Source organism: Phalacrocorax carbo, chromosome 4, assembly GCF_963921805.1.
Source record: "Phalacrocorax carbo chromosome 4, bPhaCar2.1, whole genome shotgun sequence".
Lineage (NCBI taxonomy): Eukaryota > Metazoa > Chordata > Aves > Suliformes > Phalacrocoracidae > Phalacrocorax > Phalacrocorax carbo.
The window spans coordinates 50,322,404-50,346,918 of NC_087516.1; the positions used below are offsets into that span (position 1 = coordinate 50,322,404).

A 24,515-nucleotide genomic window follows, 5' to 3' on the forward strand; every position below is an offset into this window, starting at 1 on the left:
AACAGTGAAATTAATATATTCTGAGAAGTTTTTCTTCTTTCTTAATAATGAGAAAATCTTATGAACTGAATTGTGGAAAGTTTCTAGTCGGAAGGGGAAGGAGGAGAAGCAAAGTAAATATATGAAGATGGAGTTGGGGAAGTGGTAAAAATAATAAGATATAGAAAGAAAAGGGAATAGGAGATTGTTAGTTGATTGTAGTAGGAAAAAGATTTGATAGCAAGTGGAAAAAGGAGAGACTGAAACAGCAAAAAAAAAAAAAAAAAAAAAAAAAAGAGCAGAGTTTTAATTCTCTGGTGTTCCAGTGAGCATCCTCTTCAGATTGTTATAATATTGTATGCAGGCCTTCCCCAGACATCTGGCAGGGCCATTTGGAGAGGAGTCTCTTGTTAACACTTGTTTGTGCTGCCAGAGCAACACTGAAATATTTCATTAAAAAGAGGGAGCCGCAGCCTGAGCAAATAATTAAAGAACAGGATTCTATAGCTTCTGACACCGGCTGACAGGACATCTAAAAATGTATGGACTTGTGCTGGAAGAAGGGAGAAAGCGGTCTCATCCTCTTCTTCCGGATTGATACACATTTGCAGCTTACAATTTGACGAGATTAACAGGTTGAGACTTGGGCCACGGACTGCGCTGGCTGGCACTAAGAGGCTTTCAAAAACTCTGTGGAAACTTGGCTATCTGTGCCCCTTTGCTCAGAGCAGCAGCAGCAGCATCTGGTTTTCCCCATGCACTAAACTTGAAACACGGCTTCCAGCATGCGATTTAACAGGTAAAAGTTCCAGCCATTGACATGAGACAATCCTGGATGCCTCTGTGTTCTCCACCAGCCCAGATGAGTTTGTTCTCTAGCTGGCAGGTGTTGCCAGCTGTTCCTTAGAGTACTAGAGGTTTGAATAACCTCTGATGGAGTTAGTTAATAACATCACAGGGGCGGTTTCTTGCCTTTGCCTCTGCAAGAGCCAGTCATGCCTCAGTGCCTCACCTCAGACTTTTCCATTTTGACTTGCATTTCTGACAGATTCCAGGTGATGAAAAGAAGCAACAAAAATGGCCATCCTGGACACAATGATGCTGTAAGTAATTCCCATGTAGTGTTCTGCCATATCTTTCAAGCAGTATACGTCATCTTTCAGTGTTAAATAACGTTAGCAGCATTCCCTTAGGAGAAGAGAGTGGTTCTTTACTGTCATTTCATCTTTATGTAGCTCAGCAAGCCACTACTCCCTCAGGTACCAGCATCTATCACCAGAGAAACAGTGTATACTCCTCTGCCTCTCTCGTAATCCATGTCAAAGCCCTTCTCCCCATGTCCTTGAGTGCTGCCAGAGATCTGTTCTGTGCTTTGGAATTGGGGAAAACCACAAACGCTGCTTCATGGTAGAAGGTCCAGAATTTCTTTTTCATATTGCAGCTCCACCTCCAGCCAAAACTTCATCATTTGCATGTAGATATGGAAGAGATTATTCTAAGGAACAGTTTTCTGAGAATACCACGGGTTTGTGGGATGTTGCTCAGTTTTTCTGGCACATCCTCTGTGGAACTGTTTTACCAAATGGGTGGTAGGTTAAGATACATGCAAATATGGAAGAGTTTCAGGAGTTTGGGGGGTGGGGGTGTTGCATTTTAATTCTTACTTAGGAAGAGGTCAAGGACCACTAGTGCCCCATTTATGGGACCTGCTGTTTGTGAAATCCTAAGATCAGATGTCAAGGTAGTGCTTCCATTTGAAGATTTAAGTGTCTCTCCGAGTCCCTCTTTGTCTCTGCTTCTAGGTCAGTCTCTGAAAGTAATGGCAGCAATTTAGTTGGGGAACTAAGCTTCCTAATTAATATTTGGGGAGCTGAGGTCCCTTCCATCCCTTTGCCATACCTGCTTTTCTTGTGGGCCAGATTGATCTTTGCTTTTAAAGTTCATTCCAGACATGGTTGCTGCCTTCTGTCGCACAGTAGCTTTTTTTTTTTTTTCCTTCTGGCCTTTACTTTAGCCCTTCCTGTGCCAGGTAATGATGCTTTTTCAAGTTTGACTTTGTTTTCTTTTCTCTGAAGTAATCAATTTGAGTTATTTTCTTTTTTTTTTTATATAGCTACTGTTAAGAGAATAGCTTTCAGAGCTATATACATGGATTAAGGATTTTTCATCCTGTTGTCAAAGATGATAATCTCCATAATTTTGAAATTCAAGTGTCATTGTCTGGAGAAACCTGCTGGGCTTTTCCTGCTGGGTCTCCTGCTGGGAGACCAGGTTTTTCTTCTGGGATTTAATAAGGCTTTTACAGGGTCATCTTCAAACGTTCCTCTTAAGCCTGCTTCTGCAGATGAAACTTTCTTACGTTGTGTGGTCCTGCAGTGCTTGCGTGTTTTCTCTCCCATCAGGAAGCATATCTTTGCCCTTTACCCTCTTCTGCTTTTGGGCATATCTTGTTTGCCTCCGTTTACCTACCTTCTCTGGTGGCACTCTATGCTAGCAGGAGTTCTGAGCAGAAAAGTGAAAGCACTCGTTTCCTGTTCTTTCTTCTTTTAACCTCTAAGAGACAGAGGCATTCTAGTTATTTCTGTGTCTACCCCTGTTCAAGATGATGATTGCCATCTTTTCTGTCCTTCCCAACTCCAGGTATCAGTGTGATTGAGAAAGCTCTTCTCTTATAAATCTCCTGCCCCTTATTTGCCAACTCTTAGCCCAACTGGCAGAACAAAAGGGTCACCGTGTTAATGTGTAGAACTGATGCCAAGCCTTGTCACACAGTCTTGAGGTTCAGAGGCAGAGTCAGAAACTGGTATTGTCTCTCAAAGGTCAGATCTACTAGAAAAACATCTACTAGTCAGTAGTCTGGACATTACAGCCCTCTGAGAAGGAACAGATTTGAATAGTCACTGGAGATTAGGAGTAGAAGAGTAAACCTTTTCCAAATGAGGGCTTATTCTGTCAGTGTATCTGCAGTATTTTTATTCAGTTCTTCCTGTGCTTTTTAACTCCCCGGCCACTTTATTAATTCTTTCCATTTCACCTTTATTATACATTCTTATGTTTTCCTCCAGTTTATGAACATCTGCCTGGTCTGGGGGTGTCCAAGACTAATTTGAAAATAACATTCCAGCCGTGGTTTCTGCACAGTTGAACACAGAGGGGAATGTCCCTTCAATCTGTGATCCACAAAGCAATGCTTTGTAGCTGGTACACATTTCTAAACACTTCTAGGAGCTATGCCATTCCTGATATCTGACCTGCTCTGGGCTTTGTGCTGTAACACAGGTGGTACGATACCTGAATAAATTTCTGAAAGGTATTCAGTTGCAAGGAAGAATTTCTCTTTTAATGCAGACTACTTTGTTTTCCTCCTGCCAAGTGGCTGAAAAGGAGTGGAAACGTTTCTCTTACTCTTAATGTAATCCTCATTCTCACCTGATGATGCTCTGCCCTAGTACTACTGTGTATGTGAAATCAAGGTGGTTTTGTCTTCACTGCTTTACAGCTCAAAACAGGGGATTTTTTTTTTCTCGAAGAGATAATCTGATATACCAGAGCTCTAACTTAAGATACTGTGTGACTTGCAGATTCTGAACTGGTGAGCTGTTCAGTTCATTTTCCCTGTCATTAGCTGTTAGAAAGCACTCCTTGAAATTTGCAATGTGATGTTTTTCTGAATTTTACTATTCTAAGTCTGTCCTGTTCAACAATCCAATCACGTACTCCTGGCTGTGTTCTGAAGATGAAGCATTTAAATTACCACTGGGAATGCAGTGGAGTGAGAAGTGTCTTCTTTACGTATTTTGTCATCTTTGTCTGTAGGAATTGGTTTTTGTGGTTTGGGTTTTTGGTTTTGGGGTTTTTTCTTGTTTTCCTTTGTTTTGGTTTTTTTTAAACATAAAGTAGTTTAAGCTTTTCACCCCTATGCTTATTTATCACTAGAGTTTAAACTTGTTGCAGCTAGCTCAGCAGTGTGACATAACTTGTTTTCTTGGAGCAGCATCTATAAGTTTGTCCCTAAAGCATAACTGTCGACCATGAAATTAAATAACTCAGTACTGCTATAAAATGACCTGGGAAGTTGCACAGTTTGGGCAGCTGAAGTTGACAAGCCATCTGGCTGATGAACAGAAGCACAGCCCCTTTCCTGCTCATTAAGAGCACCATTCTCTAGCTGAGGTTAGGGGCCTTCATTTCTGTTGTAGCTGGTGTGCAAGAGCATTTGTAGCATGAATATAAAATAATTATTTTGAGTTATTTGAATTATGTGTTTCCAAAAGGAAATTTTTTTTGCATTTGGTGAGACGTCCAGACTTGGCACCATACAAACAAATGTCAGTGAGATATTTTCCCAAGAAAGTTTACAGCTGAGTCTAAAAAGGAAGGTGTAAAATGGGCACACTGCTCAAGACTGGAATGCAAGTTGGTATCTGAGCAGCAAAGGAAAAGCCTGATCATTTCTACAGTGGAAAAGTTCAGGAATGTCTGTTCAAGGCTGTGATGTTGTTGCAACTTGTTTTCTTACCTCATTAATTGGAATGATAGAGTGGTGACAGGAGATATTCAACTCGCATCTGGAATGTCTTCCTGATGTACGCTCATGATTGATGCAGTTCATTTTAGAGAAGTCTGTAAGAGAGCAGCATCAAGCAGACGCAGACTGCTGTGATTGGAAAGAAAGGGTATATCATAAATTCTAACCCAAGTGAAGAGGGATTTGTTTGCCTGCTCAGAGGTTTTTCCTTAGTGTGCTGGATTCAGAATCATCTTGCCAGGAATCAGGACATGTTTCAACAGTCAGTTGAACAGTCTGTTTTATGCAAAACTGTGAAACAAAGGTTCCTTCTACAATTAGAAGCCTCTCTGCTCTTCCCTTAATTCAGCAGAGGTGAAACACTGTTTTGAAAGGAGCTTGTAAGACAACCTACAAAAATTTAAGGTATGATTTTTATTGCTACTGCTTTCTACAGGCAGTATGGTCTGATTAGCATAAAGAAAGTTAGGTGGGAGTTTGCTGCATACCTGCAATTTCCAAATCTACCAAACCTGAAGATAATTATAGGCAAGGTAAAAAAAGTCACAAATGTACATGAAACATCTTAATCCCTCCTTCCCCCTCCTTTTTTTTTTTCTTTGACATCCTTTGTCAGCAGGGTGTTGCAGAAGAGTTAACAATAAACATAACGAGTGTATTTTAGGTATTTTCTGCGAAGTCATACTTGTTTGTCTATCTGTGTAAGAGCCACCCTTACTAGTGCATATCCATGTGGGGATCTTCTACACATGGAAGTAGCCATAATATGTCAAGGCCAGAGATGGCTCTCAAACTCAGGATGTTGCCTCTTTACTGTGAGAGTGCCCTTCCTGTGGAAGATGAAATTAAATTAAGATAATTCTAAATCACTGTATAGTGTTGTAAATTACACGTATGATGGGACATTGTATGTGTGATAAGAGGACTGTTTGATTTTAATAGCCTTCGGAATGGCAACTTGAGAATGAAACACATTAAGATTGGTTGTTAGGTAGGATTACATAGAGGTTTTGGTAGCAGAAAGCAAGAACAGGCAATATTAGTTCTTAAAACAGTTCCCACAGCTGTTGTTGATCTTGCAGATAATGCATGATATCAGATTCTTACATAACATCCCTCAGTTTAAAGTTGCCCATAAAATGAGCAATCAATGTTTTGAATCTGAAAATGCAGTTTTCTTCTGAGGCTGTGGCAGCGTTACCATCTAAGAGCTGCTGAAGACTCTTTGGCAAGATGGGAAAGGGATGGTGCCTGGAGCCAGCATTCCCATGTTGCCTGCGGACAATTTGTTGAAACGAATTTTCTGATTTCAGTAGAAGCAGCTCTGCAGCCTGCAACTGTGGCGATTCCTCTGTGCCCCTTTTGTTTGATGCAGGTGAACAGGGGACAGCAAGTCTAAGGCAGCTGGCCTTGAACAGGGATCATCAAATCAGCTGTTGGCAAAAAAGCACTGTGACAATACCTAAGGCTCAATGAAAATAGTATCAAACTGCTGTATATACATTTCTTAAATCTAAAAATTGCATTTCTCATATTCCCAGGCAACACATTTTTAAAAAGATTGCAGGTGAAAATACCTGCTTTAGTATAAATTGTAGGTATACAGCTTGACAGTGATTGCCATCTTGTGTACAGCAGTCTTCCTTGAAATACACAGTACCTGCTTTGGCTCAATTACAGCTGCCATAAAACTTTAAAATAATGTGAGCATGTCACATGAGGGTCTACTTTACTTAATAAAAGTGGAGTTGTACTCTTTTTAATTACACTGTCAAGTAAGACTCTGATTGGCTTGGTAACTGTGAATGTGAGTCTTGGAAGGCAAGTGCCCTCTAGGGATTCTTGTTAGTAAGTCTCTTGCCAGGTATCGCAAGACATGGGAGGAGGGGTTAATTGATAGTTCAATTAAACTTCTTTTCGTAGTAAGTGATTAGTTTGATATACCTTGCAGGTGCAGTATACAATACTGCTGTTTGTGATAGCTATTTTCTACTTTTCTAGTACTACATAAACAGCATGTAAATTTTAAACATCAGTCTCTTTACTGCCATCATTCACTTAATTTTTTTTCTTTGAGGACTAATAATCCCATACAATGAGTAGTTTGTGTAGCATGACATTATCTTTTAGGTACTTAGTTTCTGTAATTAGCATACAAGCTTGAATGCCAGATCAGTATTTTTAACTGTTAAATCTGTAACATTAATGAGTGCTCTTTCTCACAAGAAAGGAAAATAAGTCCTTAAAAGATCATTCAGGTGGGGCCTCCCTGTTTCTGCCTTCCTGAGGCATATGTCAGCGCAGCATTTATAACAGCCTTTTAGCCAACCTAAAGAGCAACTAGCAATGCTGGCTTGTGGGTTTTGTTACACCAGGCCTGGGTACAGGGGGAGCAGCCCCCCAGGATCACTGCTTCTTCATACCCTGGGTGTTCACTTGTCGTTGCCCCTCAGCCCAGTGGTCTCTCTGGCCCTCTAACTGCCTGTGTCTCCAGGACTGCGTCATCCTCCAGGTTATATATATGGTTTGTGATTGCAGAGTCAAAGCATGAAGACTGGTGGAGATCTCAGCACCATCTCCAGGGATGGGCACAGGGAGCATCAGTTAGTTCCTCCTTGTAGAGGCAGCCGTAGGATGGCATGCAGCTTTGCAGAAGCTGCTGTGGATCAGAAGGCAAGCATGCCAAACATCAGGCACCTGGCTGCAGCTAAATAACTGATTCCTGGTGTGTTGGGGAAGACATTGTGTTCCACGTTAATTCGTGGGACTGTGGTGTCTGCGCGGCCTTGCTTGAGGATAAGGAAGTAGCTCACCTTTCTGAAAGGCAGGCATATAAGTTTTCTGAAGGTTTGGGATGCCGCTGTTTTGCTTCACTTCTGTCATTTGTCTTGCAACTATAAGCTTGAAATGTTTAAGGTTTCTTCTCTAAGTTATTTGGCAAATGGAGGTCTAATACCCCTAGAAATACAAAATGCACAGTCCCAGCATGAGTCATAATAGTTTTAATTTTAAGCAGTGAACAAGACTCTAGGGTTGATGTATCTTTGAGAACATCCCTATTTATAATGCTTAATATTAAGTAAAGCATCATCTTGGAAGTCTGCCATTGTTGTTTTAGAAGTAGCATGCAGACAAGAATGGATGTAGTTTAATTGTAGTGAGATTAAAGAATTGTGGATATAGTGTTTGCTTCAATCTCTTCTGGGGTTTAGATCTTTAAATAGACTGACTTTTCCACAGTCCATTTCAAATTCCTTTCAGGTTTTCTGAGTTATTAGTTCAGTTGACAAAACGGAATTTAGTAACCAAGCCAAGGCAATTGTCAGAGTAAACAGTACTGAATTATTCTGCTAATGTCAATAGTGGCATAATCTTTATGCACATTTTCATTACTGTTTATGATTTGGAGAAGCCAGCTATTTTATAATAGGGGCAGATGTGAAAAGAATGCAATACCTTCTGGACCAGTCCAAATGGTTAATTCAGTAGTAGAAGCCTTTCTGGAATGGAGTAATAGACCCTAACGATTTGAATGGCCAAACACTTAAAAGGTTTCACCTGTTTTGTTGTTGGTGGCATTTTGTACTTTGGAGATGCTTTAGAGATCTTCAGGTTTGGAATGTTAGAGGTCCTTATTTTCAGTATAGATAATTCCAAATATGGGTCTTACAGAAACTTGTGTCACTGCTTCATCAAATATACTGAGTTACCCAGGCTTTTTCTTAGAGGTGCCCTGTGTGCTGTCATTTCTGACAGCACAAGCTGTGTCCTTATTGTGGTACATAGGATGCTTGGTAGGTGTCAGTAGTTACTCTTTCTGGAGCAAAGCATCAAAGTGTTGAGACTATAGTAAAATGTAAAACAGACTACTCCAAGTAATACTAAATATGTGTTAATTCTTGGAAATCCTTACTGTTTATGGATATAGAGTCCTTGCTGCTCTTTACTGCAGATGAGACCATTTATTTTTATTTTTTTCTTAAATCTTGATAGTAGTGAAATGTGTTGTCTCACCTGTAATACTGTATAATAATGCTTTACTGCTGACAGTAACTTGGCTTAATACAGTGAGATATGTAAGTCTTCACATGTGTTCAAGCTGGTTTATGTGTAGGGTTTTACTGTAATGTGTGGTTACACGCCACAAAATAAATCTTTTGAAATCCTCTGCTTCTCAGCCTTGGGAAGGAGGAAACAACATCACCCATTTGTGTAAGAAATCAGTTCCTTTGGACAGAGGCAGCATACAAAATTTGTTTCATAATAAAAAGCTTTTAAAATAAACTTCAAGGGGGGTTACTGTTGTCAAATTCAAAAGCTTTCAGTTAAAGTTCTTATGAATTAGGTGTTATTATTACTCTGTTATTATGCCTCATGGTGCATTACTGCTGAAGATGTATTTTGCAGGAAACTGCAACCTGCATACAGTTTGTTCCGCACAGTACAGAACATGTATGGCTACTTGTTTAGTGCAGAGCTGAAGACAAACATTCCTGCTATGGGATAAATGCATTATTTTTGTTCTGCGGTCTGCCTCTAGTGCACCTGTTCCAACAAGTGTACATATGAGCAGTTTTGTAACCTGTAAGTATGTAGCCTGAGCTGCATAAATTTGTTCATTAATTCTAAAAAAATCTAGCATTAAAAAAAAAAGAAAACCCAAACCAAACACACAAAAACCCCAACCAAACCAACAAAACAAAACAAAAAAACCAAACCAAAACAAACTTGAGCCATTATTAAAATTAACTTTAAATTATGAGCTTGGTATTGCCTGAGGTGATACTTGGATTCTTTCCCACCTTAAGGAACATTTATTTGGTTTGACAAGAGGAAGGGCATGTATGTGCTGTGTATTTGTTAATTTGGCTAATTAAATAAGGGAAGAATAACTTACCTTGATCCAATGTGCTAAGGGAAATGAGGAGTACTCAAACAGCAGGAAGTGCAAGACTTCAAACTTACGTGGCTCCCATTCTTCATCTTGTTTTATTTTGCAGTCCACTCCTTTACACCTAGCAGCAGGCTACAACAGAGTTCGAATAGTCCAACTTCTGCTTCAGCATGGTGCAGATGTGCACGCAAAGGACAAAGGGTACGTAAAATTAATTGATTTATTGTATCTTTGCAGCAGTAGTTTTCTATGAATCAAAATGAAGGATTTTCTCTGCTTCACATTGCAGCACAATCTCAAATAGTTGGCTGAGAGTGCGACATCTGCTTCCAAAATCTGAGTGTGGCTCATCATAAGTAAACTTTTGTTAGAGCCCCCGTAACAGATTAGCTGTGATCGCACTTGTTCTAAGTCTTCTATTACACTTTTAATTTTTTTTCCAAACCTTATTCTTTACTTCCATGCACAGACTACTCTGTGAAATCATGGACTAATAGCATTATTTTAGGGAAGGTGATGGGGAGAAGATACCTGGGCTTAGTAAAGAAATGTGCATTGAAAAATTTATCTGTAGTCTCATTATCTTGTCACGTGTATATGGATGTAATTCCAAGTAATATCAATAATGCTTGTGCTCACAACTAGCAGTCCTTGGAGATCTATCTTGGTTGATGTTGCCAGCAAAAGTCAAGGTCTAGTAGAAGCTAAACTTTCTATTTTCGCAGTTAGGATGGTAGTTACGTAAGATACCCACAAAAAGCGCACAGCAGTCAGAAATCTGGAATGATACGTGTTGTACATTGTTCTCAGCCACACATTTCTGAACTCTTAAGGTGATGATTCTCATGGTGGTCCGATAGGAGGGCTTAGTCCTAACATTGTAGAAATTGGGCCTCTGGTTAAAGGCATGCATTTTGTGTTCAGAGTCCACAAAAGTAAGGTACCAATGAGCACATGTTCTGTCCCCATCAGCAAACTTGAGGTGTTTCCTATATCTTCATTTTCTGCTGAGTCCAGCCTAGTGTTAAAGGAGCTTTTAAAATAAGATCTTTGCTTTTTTCTCTTTTTTTTAATTTCCAAAACCAGTCCCAAGCGTACTTAAACTTTTGAAGATTGACTGATTGTAGCACTTTTGTCTGTACACTCACCCCTGTACATTCACATGGCTTTTTTTATCAGAATTATTGTGAAATGCATGATGACACATTATGTAAGTCAAAACACCCCCACAGTAAAGCTGTGTGTAATACCTATTCAGGTAGATCCAGCATTGTTAAGAAAGTTTTAGCTATTTCACACATTTCTGAAATATCTGCATCACTGGGTAGAAAATTCCAGCGTAGATGCTTTAATGAGGTTTGAATTATATACTTGGAAAGTATGTGAAGTGTGAAAAGTAATTAAGTTGAACCTGAGCAGGGGGCAGAGGGGAGAAGGGAAGGAAAGAAAGGAAAACTGATACACTTACTTTTATTAAACTTAAAAACAACCCAAACATACTTAGAAATGTCTGACAACCCAGTAAGCTCCCACTTATTTTTAGTGGAATCACACATTTAGAATCAGTGTGGTGTTTTGTTTTTCCTTGCTGTTTCTTATTTATACATAAATTATAAGCAAATAGGCTATAAATAAATGTAATTTATCATTTATGGAGCTAGATTAGGTTACATTGATTTTATAGACCTGTTAGATTCACTTTAATGGGGTCACTTCAGAGAGAGTCCTGAGGAACTGTGCTGCATCTTCAAAATGATCATCACTTCTAGGTACTTCCAAAAAGGACCACAGCCAAGGAAGCAGCTTTTTTTCCACTGGTCCTGTCTTTGCATTGCTGCTGTTGTGCACAAAGTACAATGTGCTGGAAAACGGGAGGGTATGCTGCAGAAGTGGCCAGGTGGATTGCTGCAGTGACTGTCTTTGCTGATGATGTCTTGAAGACGTCAGTCCTCTTAGATGACCATTGTTTTGGAAGAGGGCAGGGTTTTTGGGTGCTCTGGGGTCTCGATACTCTCTGTCTCACACATACACCCTTAAGTTGTAACTAAGAAAAGTAACAATAGAAAATAACAGTTTGAAAAATTTCCCCAAAACAAATTTCCCTCTCCTGTGACAAGTGCAATGCGGCTTCTGAGACCATCTACCTTAAAATTAAGTTTACCCTGTTGTCTAGTAGTTGCTGTCCTAATGCTCTTTGAGTTGATTTTGCAATCTGGGAATCATCCCCTGTATTTTTCATAAATGGTAAAATGTTAATTATTGTTTTCAATGTATTATGCATCCTGATTTGTTGAGCTATAACTAGCCTGTCTTGCTTGGCTTGAATTAAACTTACTTTGTCCTCTCTAATATTTGTCCTCTTCACACATCCTTTTCTATGCTTCACTTTTTTTTATTACATCTTGTGCTTATGACTAGATCCCTGTTATTTAGTTTGCTAGTATCACTTTTAAGTATGGCTTCCAGTAATACAGCTGTACAAAAATTACAGGGACTCTCTTAGAGATATCTTGCACAGTTAGATAGGTTACACTGTAAAAAAAAAAAAAAAAGGATTGAAATCAGGTCATTCTGCAGTCTGGAGCAGCAATTTCAGTCTGCTTTCTATGGATATTTGTACATCATCATAATATACCCAGGAGTTTCGTTAGCAGTATCTGGGGAGTTTTGCCCTTCATGTAGCATTTTAAATAAACAGGAGTTCATATTTAGGCAGAAGCAGAACAGTGACTTCTCTTGAGCAAACTGAATGTGGAATGGGACTTCCCCCCCCCCCCCCCCCCCTTACTAGCTTCAGAAAGATCATTTTGAAGCCAATTAAAGCTAATCTTAGTGGGGGGTAAAACATCTGTGGCCTGTTAGGACAAAAAAAAAAGCAGATCTTAAGTAACATGTTGTTTGGGAAGGTTACATATTTCCATTAGTTTGTGAATCTTGATTTTTTAATATTTGAATATCTAAATATTTTAGATGTAATTAAATTTCTGTTCATCTCTCAGTAGAGGGAAAATTGTTCCTCCATCTTTAAAAATGCTCCTTAAATAAACTTGTCATTTTCCTTCTTCCATACAGCGGTCTTGTGCCTCTTCATAATGCATGTTCATACGGACACTATGAGGTTACCGAGCTGCTGCTAAAGGTAAGCAGAAGGATGTAAAGTAATTACTGTAGATTTAGATGTGTTAGGTGAGATATGAACTGTTTCTGCCAGAGTTGAAAAGGAAGAATTTCTACACACAAACACACACACACACACCCCACCCCACCCCCGTAGGAACAGGTTTCAAACATCCTGTATGTCATTTCAGAAGCCTGCAGCTTTAGGTCTTTCTGTGGTAGAGTATTTGTGGGGTTTTCCCCACCTAATTTCTTTGGACAGATAGTAAAGTTTCACTTGCTTGAATTTTTCTGTGGAAAAATCTGTTCTGCTAAAAAACTAGCCCATACAGGCTAATTTTGGAGGATTCAACAGTATTTTTGTATATACACGTATTTTTATAAGTAATTGTGTGTGTGTTCATGTATGAAAGAATGGAACCAGTTTTTATAATGAAATGAAAGTCTAAGCTTTTAGTTGTTGAAGATGATTGCTTATAACATAAGGCCTTCTTTGCTGTGCTAGCATGGCGCCTGTGTGAATGCGATGGACCTCTGGCAATTTACCCCCTTGCATGAGGCTGCTTCCAAGAACCGTGTAGAGGTCTGCTCCCTCCTGCTGAGTCACGGTGCAGATCCCACGCTCGTCAACTGCCACGGCAAGAGCGCGGTCGATATGGCTCCAACACCTGAGCTAAGGGAGAGACTGACCTGTGAGTGTTTTCAGCCTGAAAACAGTTTTCAGTGGGTGTAAAGGGGAGCTTTACTTTCAAGCCAGCTTCGTCATACTTCACAAGTAGATGCAAAGCAGCAGAGTAACTTCAACTTTGAAGTAGCAGATACCTCTAATACGCTGCCTGTGATATTGCCTGGTTTTCTTAGGTTTAAAATGTTTAAGACACTGCTGAATCAGTGACCATGGGGGGGGTTTTATGCTTAAAGTCCAGTTAGGTCATACTGGAGCCTCTATGTCACTGCTCTGTATCACACTTAGAGTAACCTCCAGGAGGTAGATAGCTTTGGTGTGCAAACTTGGAGATGGAAATTCCAGCACCACGTTTTGTGGTCTTTGCAATCCTTATGTTGTTTGCATAAGTGTTTCAGTTCCAATTTGAATTTATCTGCCTTTGCCCTGATTTGGGCATTATTTTTCTTGTTATAAACGGTAAAAGATAATTTTGTGTCATTTATCTTTTACATTTTATTGCAAGTATGGAAACAAAGCATTATGAAGTTACAGAAACTTCCTTCTTGAGAAGTAGATTCTGAACTCAATTATAAATAAGCTTTTGACTTTGTTTGTCACTTTTCCAGTATAGCAGAAGTCCCCTGACACACTAAGAGTGTGATCCTGCACTACTGACAATCACAGCTAGTCAGGTTGTTGTCTCTCACTATTCTTTGCATGTGAAAGTGATGAGATCATGTGCAGCAGAAAACTTTGCTCTAGGAGAAGAGAGGAGGGCATTAATATCTTTTAGCTAGCTCTCTACTCTATTCTGGGCTAACTTGAGAGATAATTCTGGCTTTGAGGCACGTGAATTTACCATTTATTTAAATTAGCAAGCAAAGAAAAAATATATTTAAACTTTGTTTTATTTCTGTGTTTATAGTTCCTGGAGTGGAGTGTGAAAAGATTCATGTCCATTAATATCTGCTGAAATGTGTACAAAAATGTGAGCGTTATACCAAATTTGACAGTATCTTCATGGGGCATCCTGTATTTGCATACACAAAATAACATGCTTAGTATATTCTTGAGCTCTTTGGTTTTATACTTTAGGAATAATATTACATTTATTTGTTATTTCAAGATTTATTTGTTCTTGTGCTTTGAATAATCTTTGTTTACAAAGAAATTTGAATTCTATTTGAACTGGAAACCTAAAAGTTAATATATTTACTTTTATTTCTAAATCCATAAATGCACCAGGTTTTAAAACAAAGGTGGGAGAATAAAGCCCCTCTTAACAAGCTTAGCATTTCAAGCTTGTTTATGAAAGAAAAATACTGATATTTTTACTGAGCTTGTTGAGCTTTTTTCCCCCCTAGTTCCCAGGTTCCGACGTCATTCTTGCTAACCTGCCTTTCATTTGTACATTTTAAGAGAAACAACTTTCAGTCCGTTTCAAATTCAAAATTATTTAAAACTAAAATGAACTAGTTGCTGAATTGAACAAGATGTCACACTGAAAATAACAAAATTACCTCTCTCTACTTGCAAAAATATAGCTGCTATCAAAACCTGTTTCATCTTTGTAGCAGACTGGCTTCAAATGCTTAGCCAGTTAGCTTCTGTTAAGACCAATAGTTTAATATTTTATCTTTAAATTTTTATATATATGTAAAACATAAATTATATATACTTACTCAGGCTTTACCTCGTATTATTTGTAGTTGTAAATACAATGAGGTTTTTGAAAAGCAACTGTCATGCTTTTTCCTGAAGAGCATGTAATAGCGTTGTGCTCACTTGAACACACACAGAGGTAATTCAGAGGTCACATATGCATTTCATATCAAGTGGGTGGAGGATAAGAGGGAGAAAAGCTATAAGGATTTTACTCAAGGAATCACTTCCACCCTCCTTTAGAATGTCCTTTTGGTTTCAGTAAACCGTGCTTCATGTTCTGTGTCCCAGCTCAGCTATTCTCTGAAGATGTACAGAAATACTCATTTCCTCTTAATTGAGTATAGCTACATTTCTCCAATAACACTTATAAATATGTAGCATGTTGCTGAATATTAAATACATCTTTTTCCTCCAACAGATGAATTCAAAGGACACTCTTTACTGCAAGCAGCCAGAGAGGCAGACCTAGCCAAAGTGAAAAAGACACTTGCTTTGGAGATCATTAATTTTAAGCAGCCACAGTCGCATGAGACCGCACTGGTGAGATTATACAGTGAATCCATTTGTTTTATGATAAATTTGGTAGTAGTGCTAGTTGAGGAGTTTTATTTCTACACTATAAAAATATATTCATCATCTGAGATTGAAGGTTTGCCATCAAACACTTTTTATATAAAAATTAAATCACCATTATAGAAAAAACACCAAATAATTTTTTTAATAGCTTTTTCTTCTTCATGGTAGATTACAGAAGCCCTCCAGCCACTCCTCACCTGTTCATTTTTCACTTCTCTTGCTTTTTTTTTTTCCCCATCACCGTCTTTTTCTGTTGGTCAGCTGCTGTGTTTTTTCTGGGGTTAAAATCTATTCCAGTGGCCCAGTGCTTCCTTAATGTTTTAGGTGGGCAAACTTGGATTACAAATTTTTTTCATAGGGTACATAAAATTGTGGTGAACATAGATGCTAGGTGTATATCACAGGGTCTTACAGGATTGGAATAGTACTGACAATACCACATTAGCTATGGAAACAGGGGTCTTCAAGACTTTCCTGGCAGTATCCTGCTCTTATTTCATTTTTTGAAGAAACAGGGGAGGCAAAGAACACAGTCAGTATCCCAGATGCAGTGAAGATGTTGAAGTTGAGAGGGACTGGTGGTATTATTAAAACCATTGTAATTATTATACTTTTATTCCGATGGAACATTTTCTTCACAGTGGTAGGTCTCAGCTGCAGGCACACAACTGCATATTTAGTGTTATAAATGTTGTGATTGTGATCAGAACATTGTGTGTTTTGAGTACCAAGCATCCATATGCTCTGTCCTCTCCATGGAGGACTTAGCATCCTAGCCTGAACTTAGAAGCAAGACAGAGAAGAGCCATTCAGAGGCTGAACATGAAGACAGTAGGAAATTTGGGATGATGTTATCCGTTTCTTCCTGACTATATCAGCTGTTGATGTGTGGCATCTCTTTAGCTATGTAATGATCACTTCGTAGCCTTATCCCGTTCTTTGCTCTTCTCCACCTGCTCATTCTGTAGAGACAGCTAGGCAAAATGGGATATTTTAGCTCATTGATGCCTTTGCTTCACTCTTCAGTAAGAGTTTGACTGTGATTTCTCAATTTTTGCCTCCCATAATTGAGCTGTCCAAGAGGTCTCCCACCGAAGTGGCAGGATTTAGCTTCCAGGATCAGATGAGGTTATGTACAATCTAATTGAGCTATTCCTGTCCTAAGCATGGTATCTTTTACCATGGGGCACTGGGGTCTGTGCCCTGTTACCCCACAAAGGCCAAAGCAAGCACCTGGTTTGTGTTTCAGGTTTGCTCTGAGTTTTGGCAATATTTCAGCATTTGTGTTGCATTTAGTGCTGGTTTATCATATTGACAGGAAATACAGATAGGTTATTATCTGTAAAGCCTCAAAAATACTGCTGCTTTTGAGAGCAAAAGTTGATCTTAATGTTTATTTACAAAGCTTGCCTCTGCAGAACTTGGACGCGCTCTGCTGACTAACAGCAGTGTGGAAACTTGAGGTGGCAGTTACTTCATAGTGAAGGCTAAAACTGGGCAAAAGATGGTTATCAATACTATTGCTACTTACTAGCATTCTGTCTGGGGTCTGTCCCATTGTAAAGGCTATTGTTTTGCTGTTTGAAAGTTTGAGAACTCGGTTCCGGGAGGCTACCTGCTTTTTACAGGTTACTGGTTTAAAATGTGGGTAAACTTATAAACAAAAATATCCAAAAGTATCTCCTCTTTCTCATAGTCTGCTATCTTGGGGCATCCAAACTTGAGACAAGCATTTCTGGACTGATTTTAAAGCATCACTTTCACGTTATCTGGAACCATGCTTGTAATTTCAGGTGTCAGGAATGCATTGGTAGGGCCACTGTTGAAAAGGTCAGGACAGATTGAGTCTAGTCTCTGCAGAGGATCAAAGAAAAAAAGAAGGGAATAAAGCACTCACTTCTGGGTGCCGAATGCACAAACAAACCAACAAGCAGACCCCAGCCATATTCAGAAGTTACACCTAACAAAGGGCTGTGTGGTGTGTACACCTAGCACAAGGGCAGGCTTAAGCACTGTGGGAAAGAGGTCTCTTTCTCATAGCGTGGAAAAGAAGATACTCCAAGAGAACTTGATTGCCCATTTATTACATAATTTTTAACTGGGTGCATAACAGAATTGCCATGAGGGTAACAAGTTCAGTACATACTGATAGAAGAAGAAACAAAGCAACATTAAAAAGTCATGTTGATCTGACAACAGCAGCAGAATCTTAATGGACCCCCCTCACAGTCCCTCTGTAGAAAGTTAGGCTGTTTCAAGCCCTTTGTCTTTACCTCCTTTGTGCATTATGTGCTGGTTTTGTCCCAAAATCTTGCTAATGTAGTTGGGAACACACCACTTTTTTCGTAAGTGACAAATAGCTTTAAAATGAAAATAATTTTTCTGAGTAGAATAGTTTAGCGTTGATCACTAGCCTGTATTTTCTTCAGTGTTCTATGTTTCAGCAGAAATATGATGGATTCTGTTTGTAAACTTTGTAGTCTGATGTTCATCAAAATAATTAAGAGATTAAGTAATAGATCTTAAAACTCTTTGTCATCCATGTAGTTGAAATATAATTTGTATTTACTTTTTTGCAGCACTGTGCTGTGGCCGCTGTGCATCCCAAGCGGAAGCAAGTTACAGAACTATTGCTCAGGAAAGGAGCAAATGTTAATGAGAAAAACAAAGAGTAGGTTTCTGAAATTTTTGAATTTTTCAAAGGACTCTGTCATACTAGGAATGTAAAACTAATATCTTTTTTTTTCTAGTTTCATGACTCCTTTGCATGTTGCAGCTGAAAAAGCTCATAATGATGTCATGGAAGTTCTGCATAAACATGGAGCCAAGGTAAATATACTTAGATCATTTTGTTTAAGGTAAAAGGCAAAAAGAAGGGTTACACTGGTTAAATACAGTGTTGATTTTTATGATAGTTGTCACTTTTTCTTCTGTATGCCTTGTGCTTTTCATGTTAACCTTGAAGTGTGTTTATCTTAAATCAATACAGGATGTTCAGGAATCCCATTTGAAAATTAGGTCTTCTCTCCAAGTATCTGAACACAGGCTTTAGGAGTCTACCTTACTTGGTTTTAATTAACCTTGCTACTCATTTCTAATAAATGTGATCATCTAGGTGCCTGTTGTTGGTTTATCTTGTTGGCTTGAAAATACGCTGTGGCCAAGTTTGGCACTGAGTTTAGCAGTCTAATGCTTGGGCATCCCTTAGCCATTGCTTGCTTCTTATTCTCTTGGTCAGATTGTTTCGCCATGCCTTTTAGACATTGATAGGTGCTGACCAAAGTAATTTGTGAGCACATGGTGAAGCTTAGTTAGAAACACATGGTTCAGCAAGTTATTACTTAAAGGCAGGGGAAAGTATAACTTTGTTTAGGATGCCTTTTAAGCATCATTCAGAAGCATTTCAGCATTATCTTTCTCTAAGTTTTAGCAGCAAACTTGACATTCATGGTAATGATATAATTAGCTACTTCGTTTTCTCAAACTTTTTGATGGGCGCTTTCTTTGCATTGCTTAAAATACAAACTCCTTATTTTTGCTTTTAAGGGGGATCACATTACTCTCTTATTACAGGTATATTTCTTCATTTCTAGCTACCTGAATGGAGATGAAGACTCAAAGAATCTAGTGTGTCACTCTTGACATGCTAGGAGGTGCGAGTGATCTAATTGTATGCATAGTTAATACTAAGTCTTTTTATTTTGAAACAAGTGAATTGTAATTTATAAGCCTATATGAGAGTTCATTGCCAGATTTCAGTAGCTGGTTTCCTTCCGTAGTACTGTAATGACATCGTAAAATAGCTTAACAATACCGTGACAGAGTTTATTGCAGAGAGTCCTGATGCAGTGGTGACATACCAAGATTTTACCCAGGGAGAAAGCAGAGCCAGAGGTCTCAGTTATAATCATTAAACCCATTCATTATCATTTTACCAGATTCACTGTTAGTAGCATACATATGCACTGAAAGTGAAAAAATTTCATTTTGGCATAGGAATAGATACTTCATGGATTTATGGATCTGATTTTGCACATGAAATCAGTACTGATGGTACTTGGGTAGGCACTGGAATTTCAAGCATATTGATACCAAGTACTACCTGCTTTGAAATGCACAAGTTTGTGTCCTGAGGGTTTCTGGAAAGCCTGCTACTATACTGTAGGTATTTGAATTAGTGCTCCCTTGAAAACCTAGCTCTGTGTAGGCAGGTTAGGAGGAAGCTCAGAGATTTCATCCTTACTGAAATGGCCCAATTTTATTGTTTGGGTCAGTAGCACAGTCTCACGATAGCTTGAAATTCTTTTATGTCCTGAAGCAGGAGTTCCTAAATCATGACCCCATGAGTCACTTGTGGACTAACTGATGGTGGTGCGTGACCCATGGTTATCTACAGAACCATGTTGAGTGGTGTGTTTGGTTGGTTTTTTTTCAGCTGGCAGTGTGCAAATAGAGGTACATGTGGTTATTAAAACTCATTCTTTGTCCATATCCTGCTATATGCTTGCTATGTTGTTCTGAGGATAGCCATCCACGTTTATGATCTAGCAAAGCACTTAAGTGAATGGCAGGAGACCACTCATAGTTAAAATTAAGTGTCTATTTCCATACTGCAATAGATCAGGTCCCTCTTTATTGGTGTCCAAAGTTCCTTAGCTGTAAAACAGTACATAATGCAATCATGGTTTTTCATCAGAGGTAGGTTATTAAGGCTTATGAAGCACTTTGAAGTTCCCGGATGGGATATGCTCTAGAGTATTAATTGGTTAACTAGGCATATTTAATCACTCTAAAATGTTTGTCTTGCTTGCATGTTATCATTTGACCTCTTGTTCAAGCTTTGACTGTAGGCATTGAGTTCATCAGACACTCTTAACATTGATATGTCTTTGTTTCTGATTGCTGGGACATGGCAGCTTTAACCCCTGAAGCGCAACACAGGCTTTTGATTTTTTTCCCATTTGTTGTGTTTCTGGAAGCTTTTTCTTCCTATTTACTCTTTCTGTGCCTTGAATCTTAGTTACTTCATAAGATGTAGTCAGATGTACTAAGCTTTTTGATCCTGTCTAGTTGTACTTTTTGCAAGAGAGGGTTCTCGTGAGCTGGTGAATCTAGTTCCCCTGGAATAGCAGCCTCACAGTGAATATCCATTTGTCCTTTGAACAGTACTTTTCTGCCATTTAAATATGTCTTTTCCATTTAATGCTTCCTTTGCTCTTTGCTAAGGTATCTGCAGTGAACAAACATTTTTCTTAGCCTTTGTTTTGGTAGGCCAAAAGCCTCAAATACTTAGTCTTCCCTCATAAGAGAACACTGCCATTTCCTAATCATCCTTATAGCCCTTCTCTTTACTAGCACCAGAGGAAATCTTGGAGCTCAGGCAACAAGAACAGAAGTCATTCCCCCGCTGCCTTACATGGTGCCACTTCCATATCTCTAATATAAATGCTGGATTAACGCATACTGGGATCGTGTTTGCCTTTTTAATAGATGTGACATGGTAGTACTCAGACACTTTCTGTAATCTTGTAGTACACAAAGAATCTCTTAGCTTTTTTCTTGCTAATTTTTCATATTCGTGCACTTCAGCATTCTCCTGTTTCAAGATCATTAATGAAAATATGAAAACAAAATTATCCCACAACCAGTCACTGACCAGCCCTCCCCCTTTCAATACGTTCAGTTCCATTGTGATCCCATATCAGATGCTTAGTGTAGTGTGGATTGATGGGACCTACCCTATTTTCTTTACTTTGCAACCATGTCTTCCATCAGAGGAAAAGTACTGTATAAGTCAGCTTTAGTTTACCTTCTGTGGAAACCACTACTGATTATAGAGAGTGTAACTATTTGAAAAAGATGAGTAACTGGGGCTTCAAAGCAACTTGAACTTTCTTCTTCTGAAATACAGTGCCAAAAGGCAGGCAGCCTTAAAAAAAAAAAATCGGTAATGGACTTAGGAGACAACGTCATGTAAAGTTTTGTAGATTAAAAATAATTTGTGATTGTTTTAGCAATAAAGAAACTGCTGTTTTCATGAGAGGCAGCTGTGATCTGTGTCAAACAGTATGAGATAACATGAAGTATGTATGTTTGGGAGATGGGCTGAAACATGGTGAAGACTGGTTTAGGGAATTTGGGGTGAATGAGAGATGGTTCATGGTCTTGGAACTGGATGTAATTATCCTTAATCTTATCACTGTGTAAATTTGCTGTTTGAAGTATGTCATACTATAATAGAAAGTGAAGACTGCTTGAATAACATGTGCTTGACCTAGACTTATTTTACAGAAATAGTTCTAAGAACACTAGTATTGCCAAGAGTCAACCTATACCCACAAATTGCTTATTTTGGTGTCTCTTGCTGGCCCTTACTGAGGACACAAACTAGATTTGTAACTTGAACTGTGAAGTTGTCCTTGGTACACATGACTTCCCCAACAGCACGGTATGGTATGTCTAAGCAATGCCCATTCTATGGTCAATGAAGATATTTTCATTAGCTTGTTACTTGAGTTTGCATAAGTTGACTGTCAACTGTACATCTAAAGCATAAGTGAGAAACCTTGGGGTTTCTTAAAATTTTCTTCAAGAATTTTGATCATAAATGTCTGTGGTTTTAAATGCTATATCCCGTTTCTACTTGTTTGCCTGAACTGCAGTGTGAAACAGCATTTCACACGACTGCTTATTTGATGTTGAATATCCTCAAAGTACCTTATTAAAATTAAAGCAGAGGATCTTTAAAGGATCCTCAAACTTAAACTATTTTTTAATAGACCCATGATCAAGTCTTCAAGTGCCATGATTTTATCTTTGAAGATGGTAGAAATCCTTTGGTTAAAAAGAAAATCATTTGGAGGTGGTGAAGTAATGAAAAAGTGGCTTTCATCCTGTTTCGTTGTATTGCTAGATAGTTGGATGTGTCTTTTAACTAGCTCTTTGTCTGAATTTACAGATACATGGGAAATTAAATATGTTCAGACACTCAGCTTTCTAGCAGTGCAGAATAAAAGGATTAAAGTCTTTTCTGAACTGGAATGGTTGTTGGAAAGACAGACCTGCAAGCATGCAAGTTCACTGGTATCTTGGGCAAGTGTGAAGATGTTATGAATGCTATTTGTTTAACTGTGTTATGTTTCTAAATAATAATGTCGAGACTATTCTTCTGCAAGAGGAAATGGGCCTTTTAAAGTAATGTTAGACAGATAGTGTCCCTATTCATGATGGTAGCAGAAATGGCTTCGTGCTACCCTGCTAGAAGGACCTGGCTTTATGGATCTTTGCATAATGCACTTATTTCTTTGTGTTGGAGCAGGATGTTGCCAGCCTTTCACGATCTTGGATTTGACAATGGTCACCATCCATCTAGATTGACACAACAGACTTAAATGGTTTTGAATAACCTTGTTGTGTAATGCATCTACTTCCAACATTTCAGGTAGAGGTGTGATTTTTCTCAGGAAAGAATAAGCATTGAAAAATTAAATTTCCTTTCAGAAATGCAGCAGGTTTTGAACTATGACAGTTAACACCATGAAGAGCTGTGTGATCTGTTACGATTGCGTGGTTCAACTTTTCTCAACGCTTAGACATCCAAACTTAGTGACATTAAGATAAGCTTTTATGGAGAGGGACAACTGTGGAACATATGGCTGGATCATTTAGGAGCTTTCAGTGTGAAAGCTTTTTTTTGGGGGGGGGGGTGAGTGTGGGTTTTTTTCTTCTGACAGAGCTTGAAATTGCCACCAGCTTCTCTTCACTCCTATCTTGTTTATTGTTAGTGATGCACAAAGACACAAGACACTGCAGGTTGTCTTCAGAAGAAATGCAACAGGAGAGCAGTTAGAACGCCTACATTGTGCAGGGAAGGACACCCTGATACTGGAATGGCTGGCAGAGCACAAGTTTCAAGTGTGATTTTTTAAAATTTTTTTAAAAATATACATCTTTTAGAAAGATCTCACAGAGAAAATTGCAGTGCTTGGAAGCTGTTGCATTTGTGCTGCTGTAGTGTCAAGGAGTAGTAGGCTATTTAGGGCATTTGATGCCCATATCAATAGAAAGTTGATATGCTTATGATGTCTTGCAAAAAGCGTTTCCTTGAACAGGTCGCAGCTGTTGAGCTGCCACAAATGCCTGGCAGCCAAGGGAATATTGCTGTAGCTGTGTATGCTGCTCTGAGACAGCAGCAGTGCAGGGATGAAAAATCTCTCCAGTCTCTGATACACGACCATTTTGATTTCTCTACTGCATATATTCAGGATGGGGAAGAGGAAGTGAAAGGGATAAAAGGAAAGAACAGAAGGAATTCTTCCATGGGAAATATTGTATAGGGTGGTATCTTTCCATGAAAAGCCTTACTTAAAAACACTTTTCATTCTATAACTGCATCCTGCTTTTATGTTGCGGTTTGAACAGTGGAGTGGCTGTTTTAGTGCTAAGAGGGGAAGAAACAAGATTCAGAGCTGGTGTGCTGTGGAATAAAAGCTGTCAAATATGTCATTTTTAATTCCTTGCAGAAAACTTGTCTTTCAAGTAATTCAGAGCTGCAGCCTTTTAATTTCATACTACTTATAAAGGGGACCCAGTTGAATATTTCACAGATTTTGTTAGTACAGCTGGAACAACCTGCCTTCTCAGCTCACAAATAAGGCAGTACACCTTGAATATTTTACATTTTGTCAAACTGAGTTTTAACTTTAGCTTTGAATTTGAAAGGATATATGGTTTTAGACATTGGGCAGGCTTACATCTTACCACGTTTGATTTTTATGAGGGTTTAATCTCAGTTTGTATTTCAATTTGTAATGCTGAAATTGATTTTTGCTTGGAAATAAATCCTTCCTTCAGTGTTGCCTTCAGCCTTAGCGCAGTACATTCTTGGGTTGGTTTTAGACAAGTGCTGCATGACTGGTGAGAGCAGATCTGCCTCTCAAAGTGAACATACTCCCCGTGAATTTGCCCTGCAAAGCCTAAATCGGCTCCTGAGGGAAAGAACAGCTTCAACTCGTACTGCAGCCCTCTGTCCCAGAAGTAGGCAGGCATTTCTTCAAATGGCTGGCATTCTTCTGCCACAAGAATCGATT

At 38.8% G+C, this 24,515-nt stretch overlaps 1 protein-coding gene across 3 annotated transcripts in view; it reads left to right on the forward strand.

Annotated features, from left to right (window-relative positions):
* Positions 1-24,515, forward strand: part of TNKS (tankyrase) — a 149,195-nt gene that overhangs the window by 92,025 nt on the left and 32,655 nt on the right. For all 3 annotated transcript variants that reach the window (XM_064449900.1, XM_064449901.1, XM_064449902.1), the window contains 6 exons: positions 9,508-9,602; positions 12,474-12,540; positions 13,024-13,210; positions 15,269-15,390; positions 18,006-18,097; positions 18,177-18,255. In XM_064449900.1, coding sequence (XP_064305970.1) covers positions 9,508-9,602; positions 12,474-12,540; positions 13,024-13,210; positions 15,269-15,390; positions 18,006-18,097; positions 18,177-18,255 — 642 coding nt within the window. The remainder of the gene's footprint in view (positions 1-9,507; positions 9,603-12,473; positions 12,541-13,023; positions 13,211-15,268; positions 15,391-18,005; positions 18,098-18,176; positions 18,256-24,515) is intronic.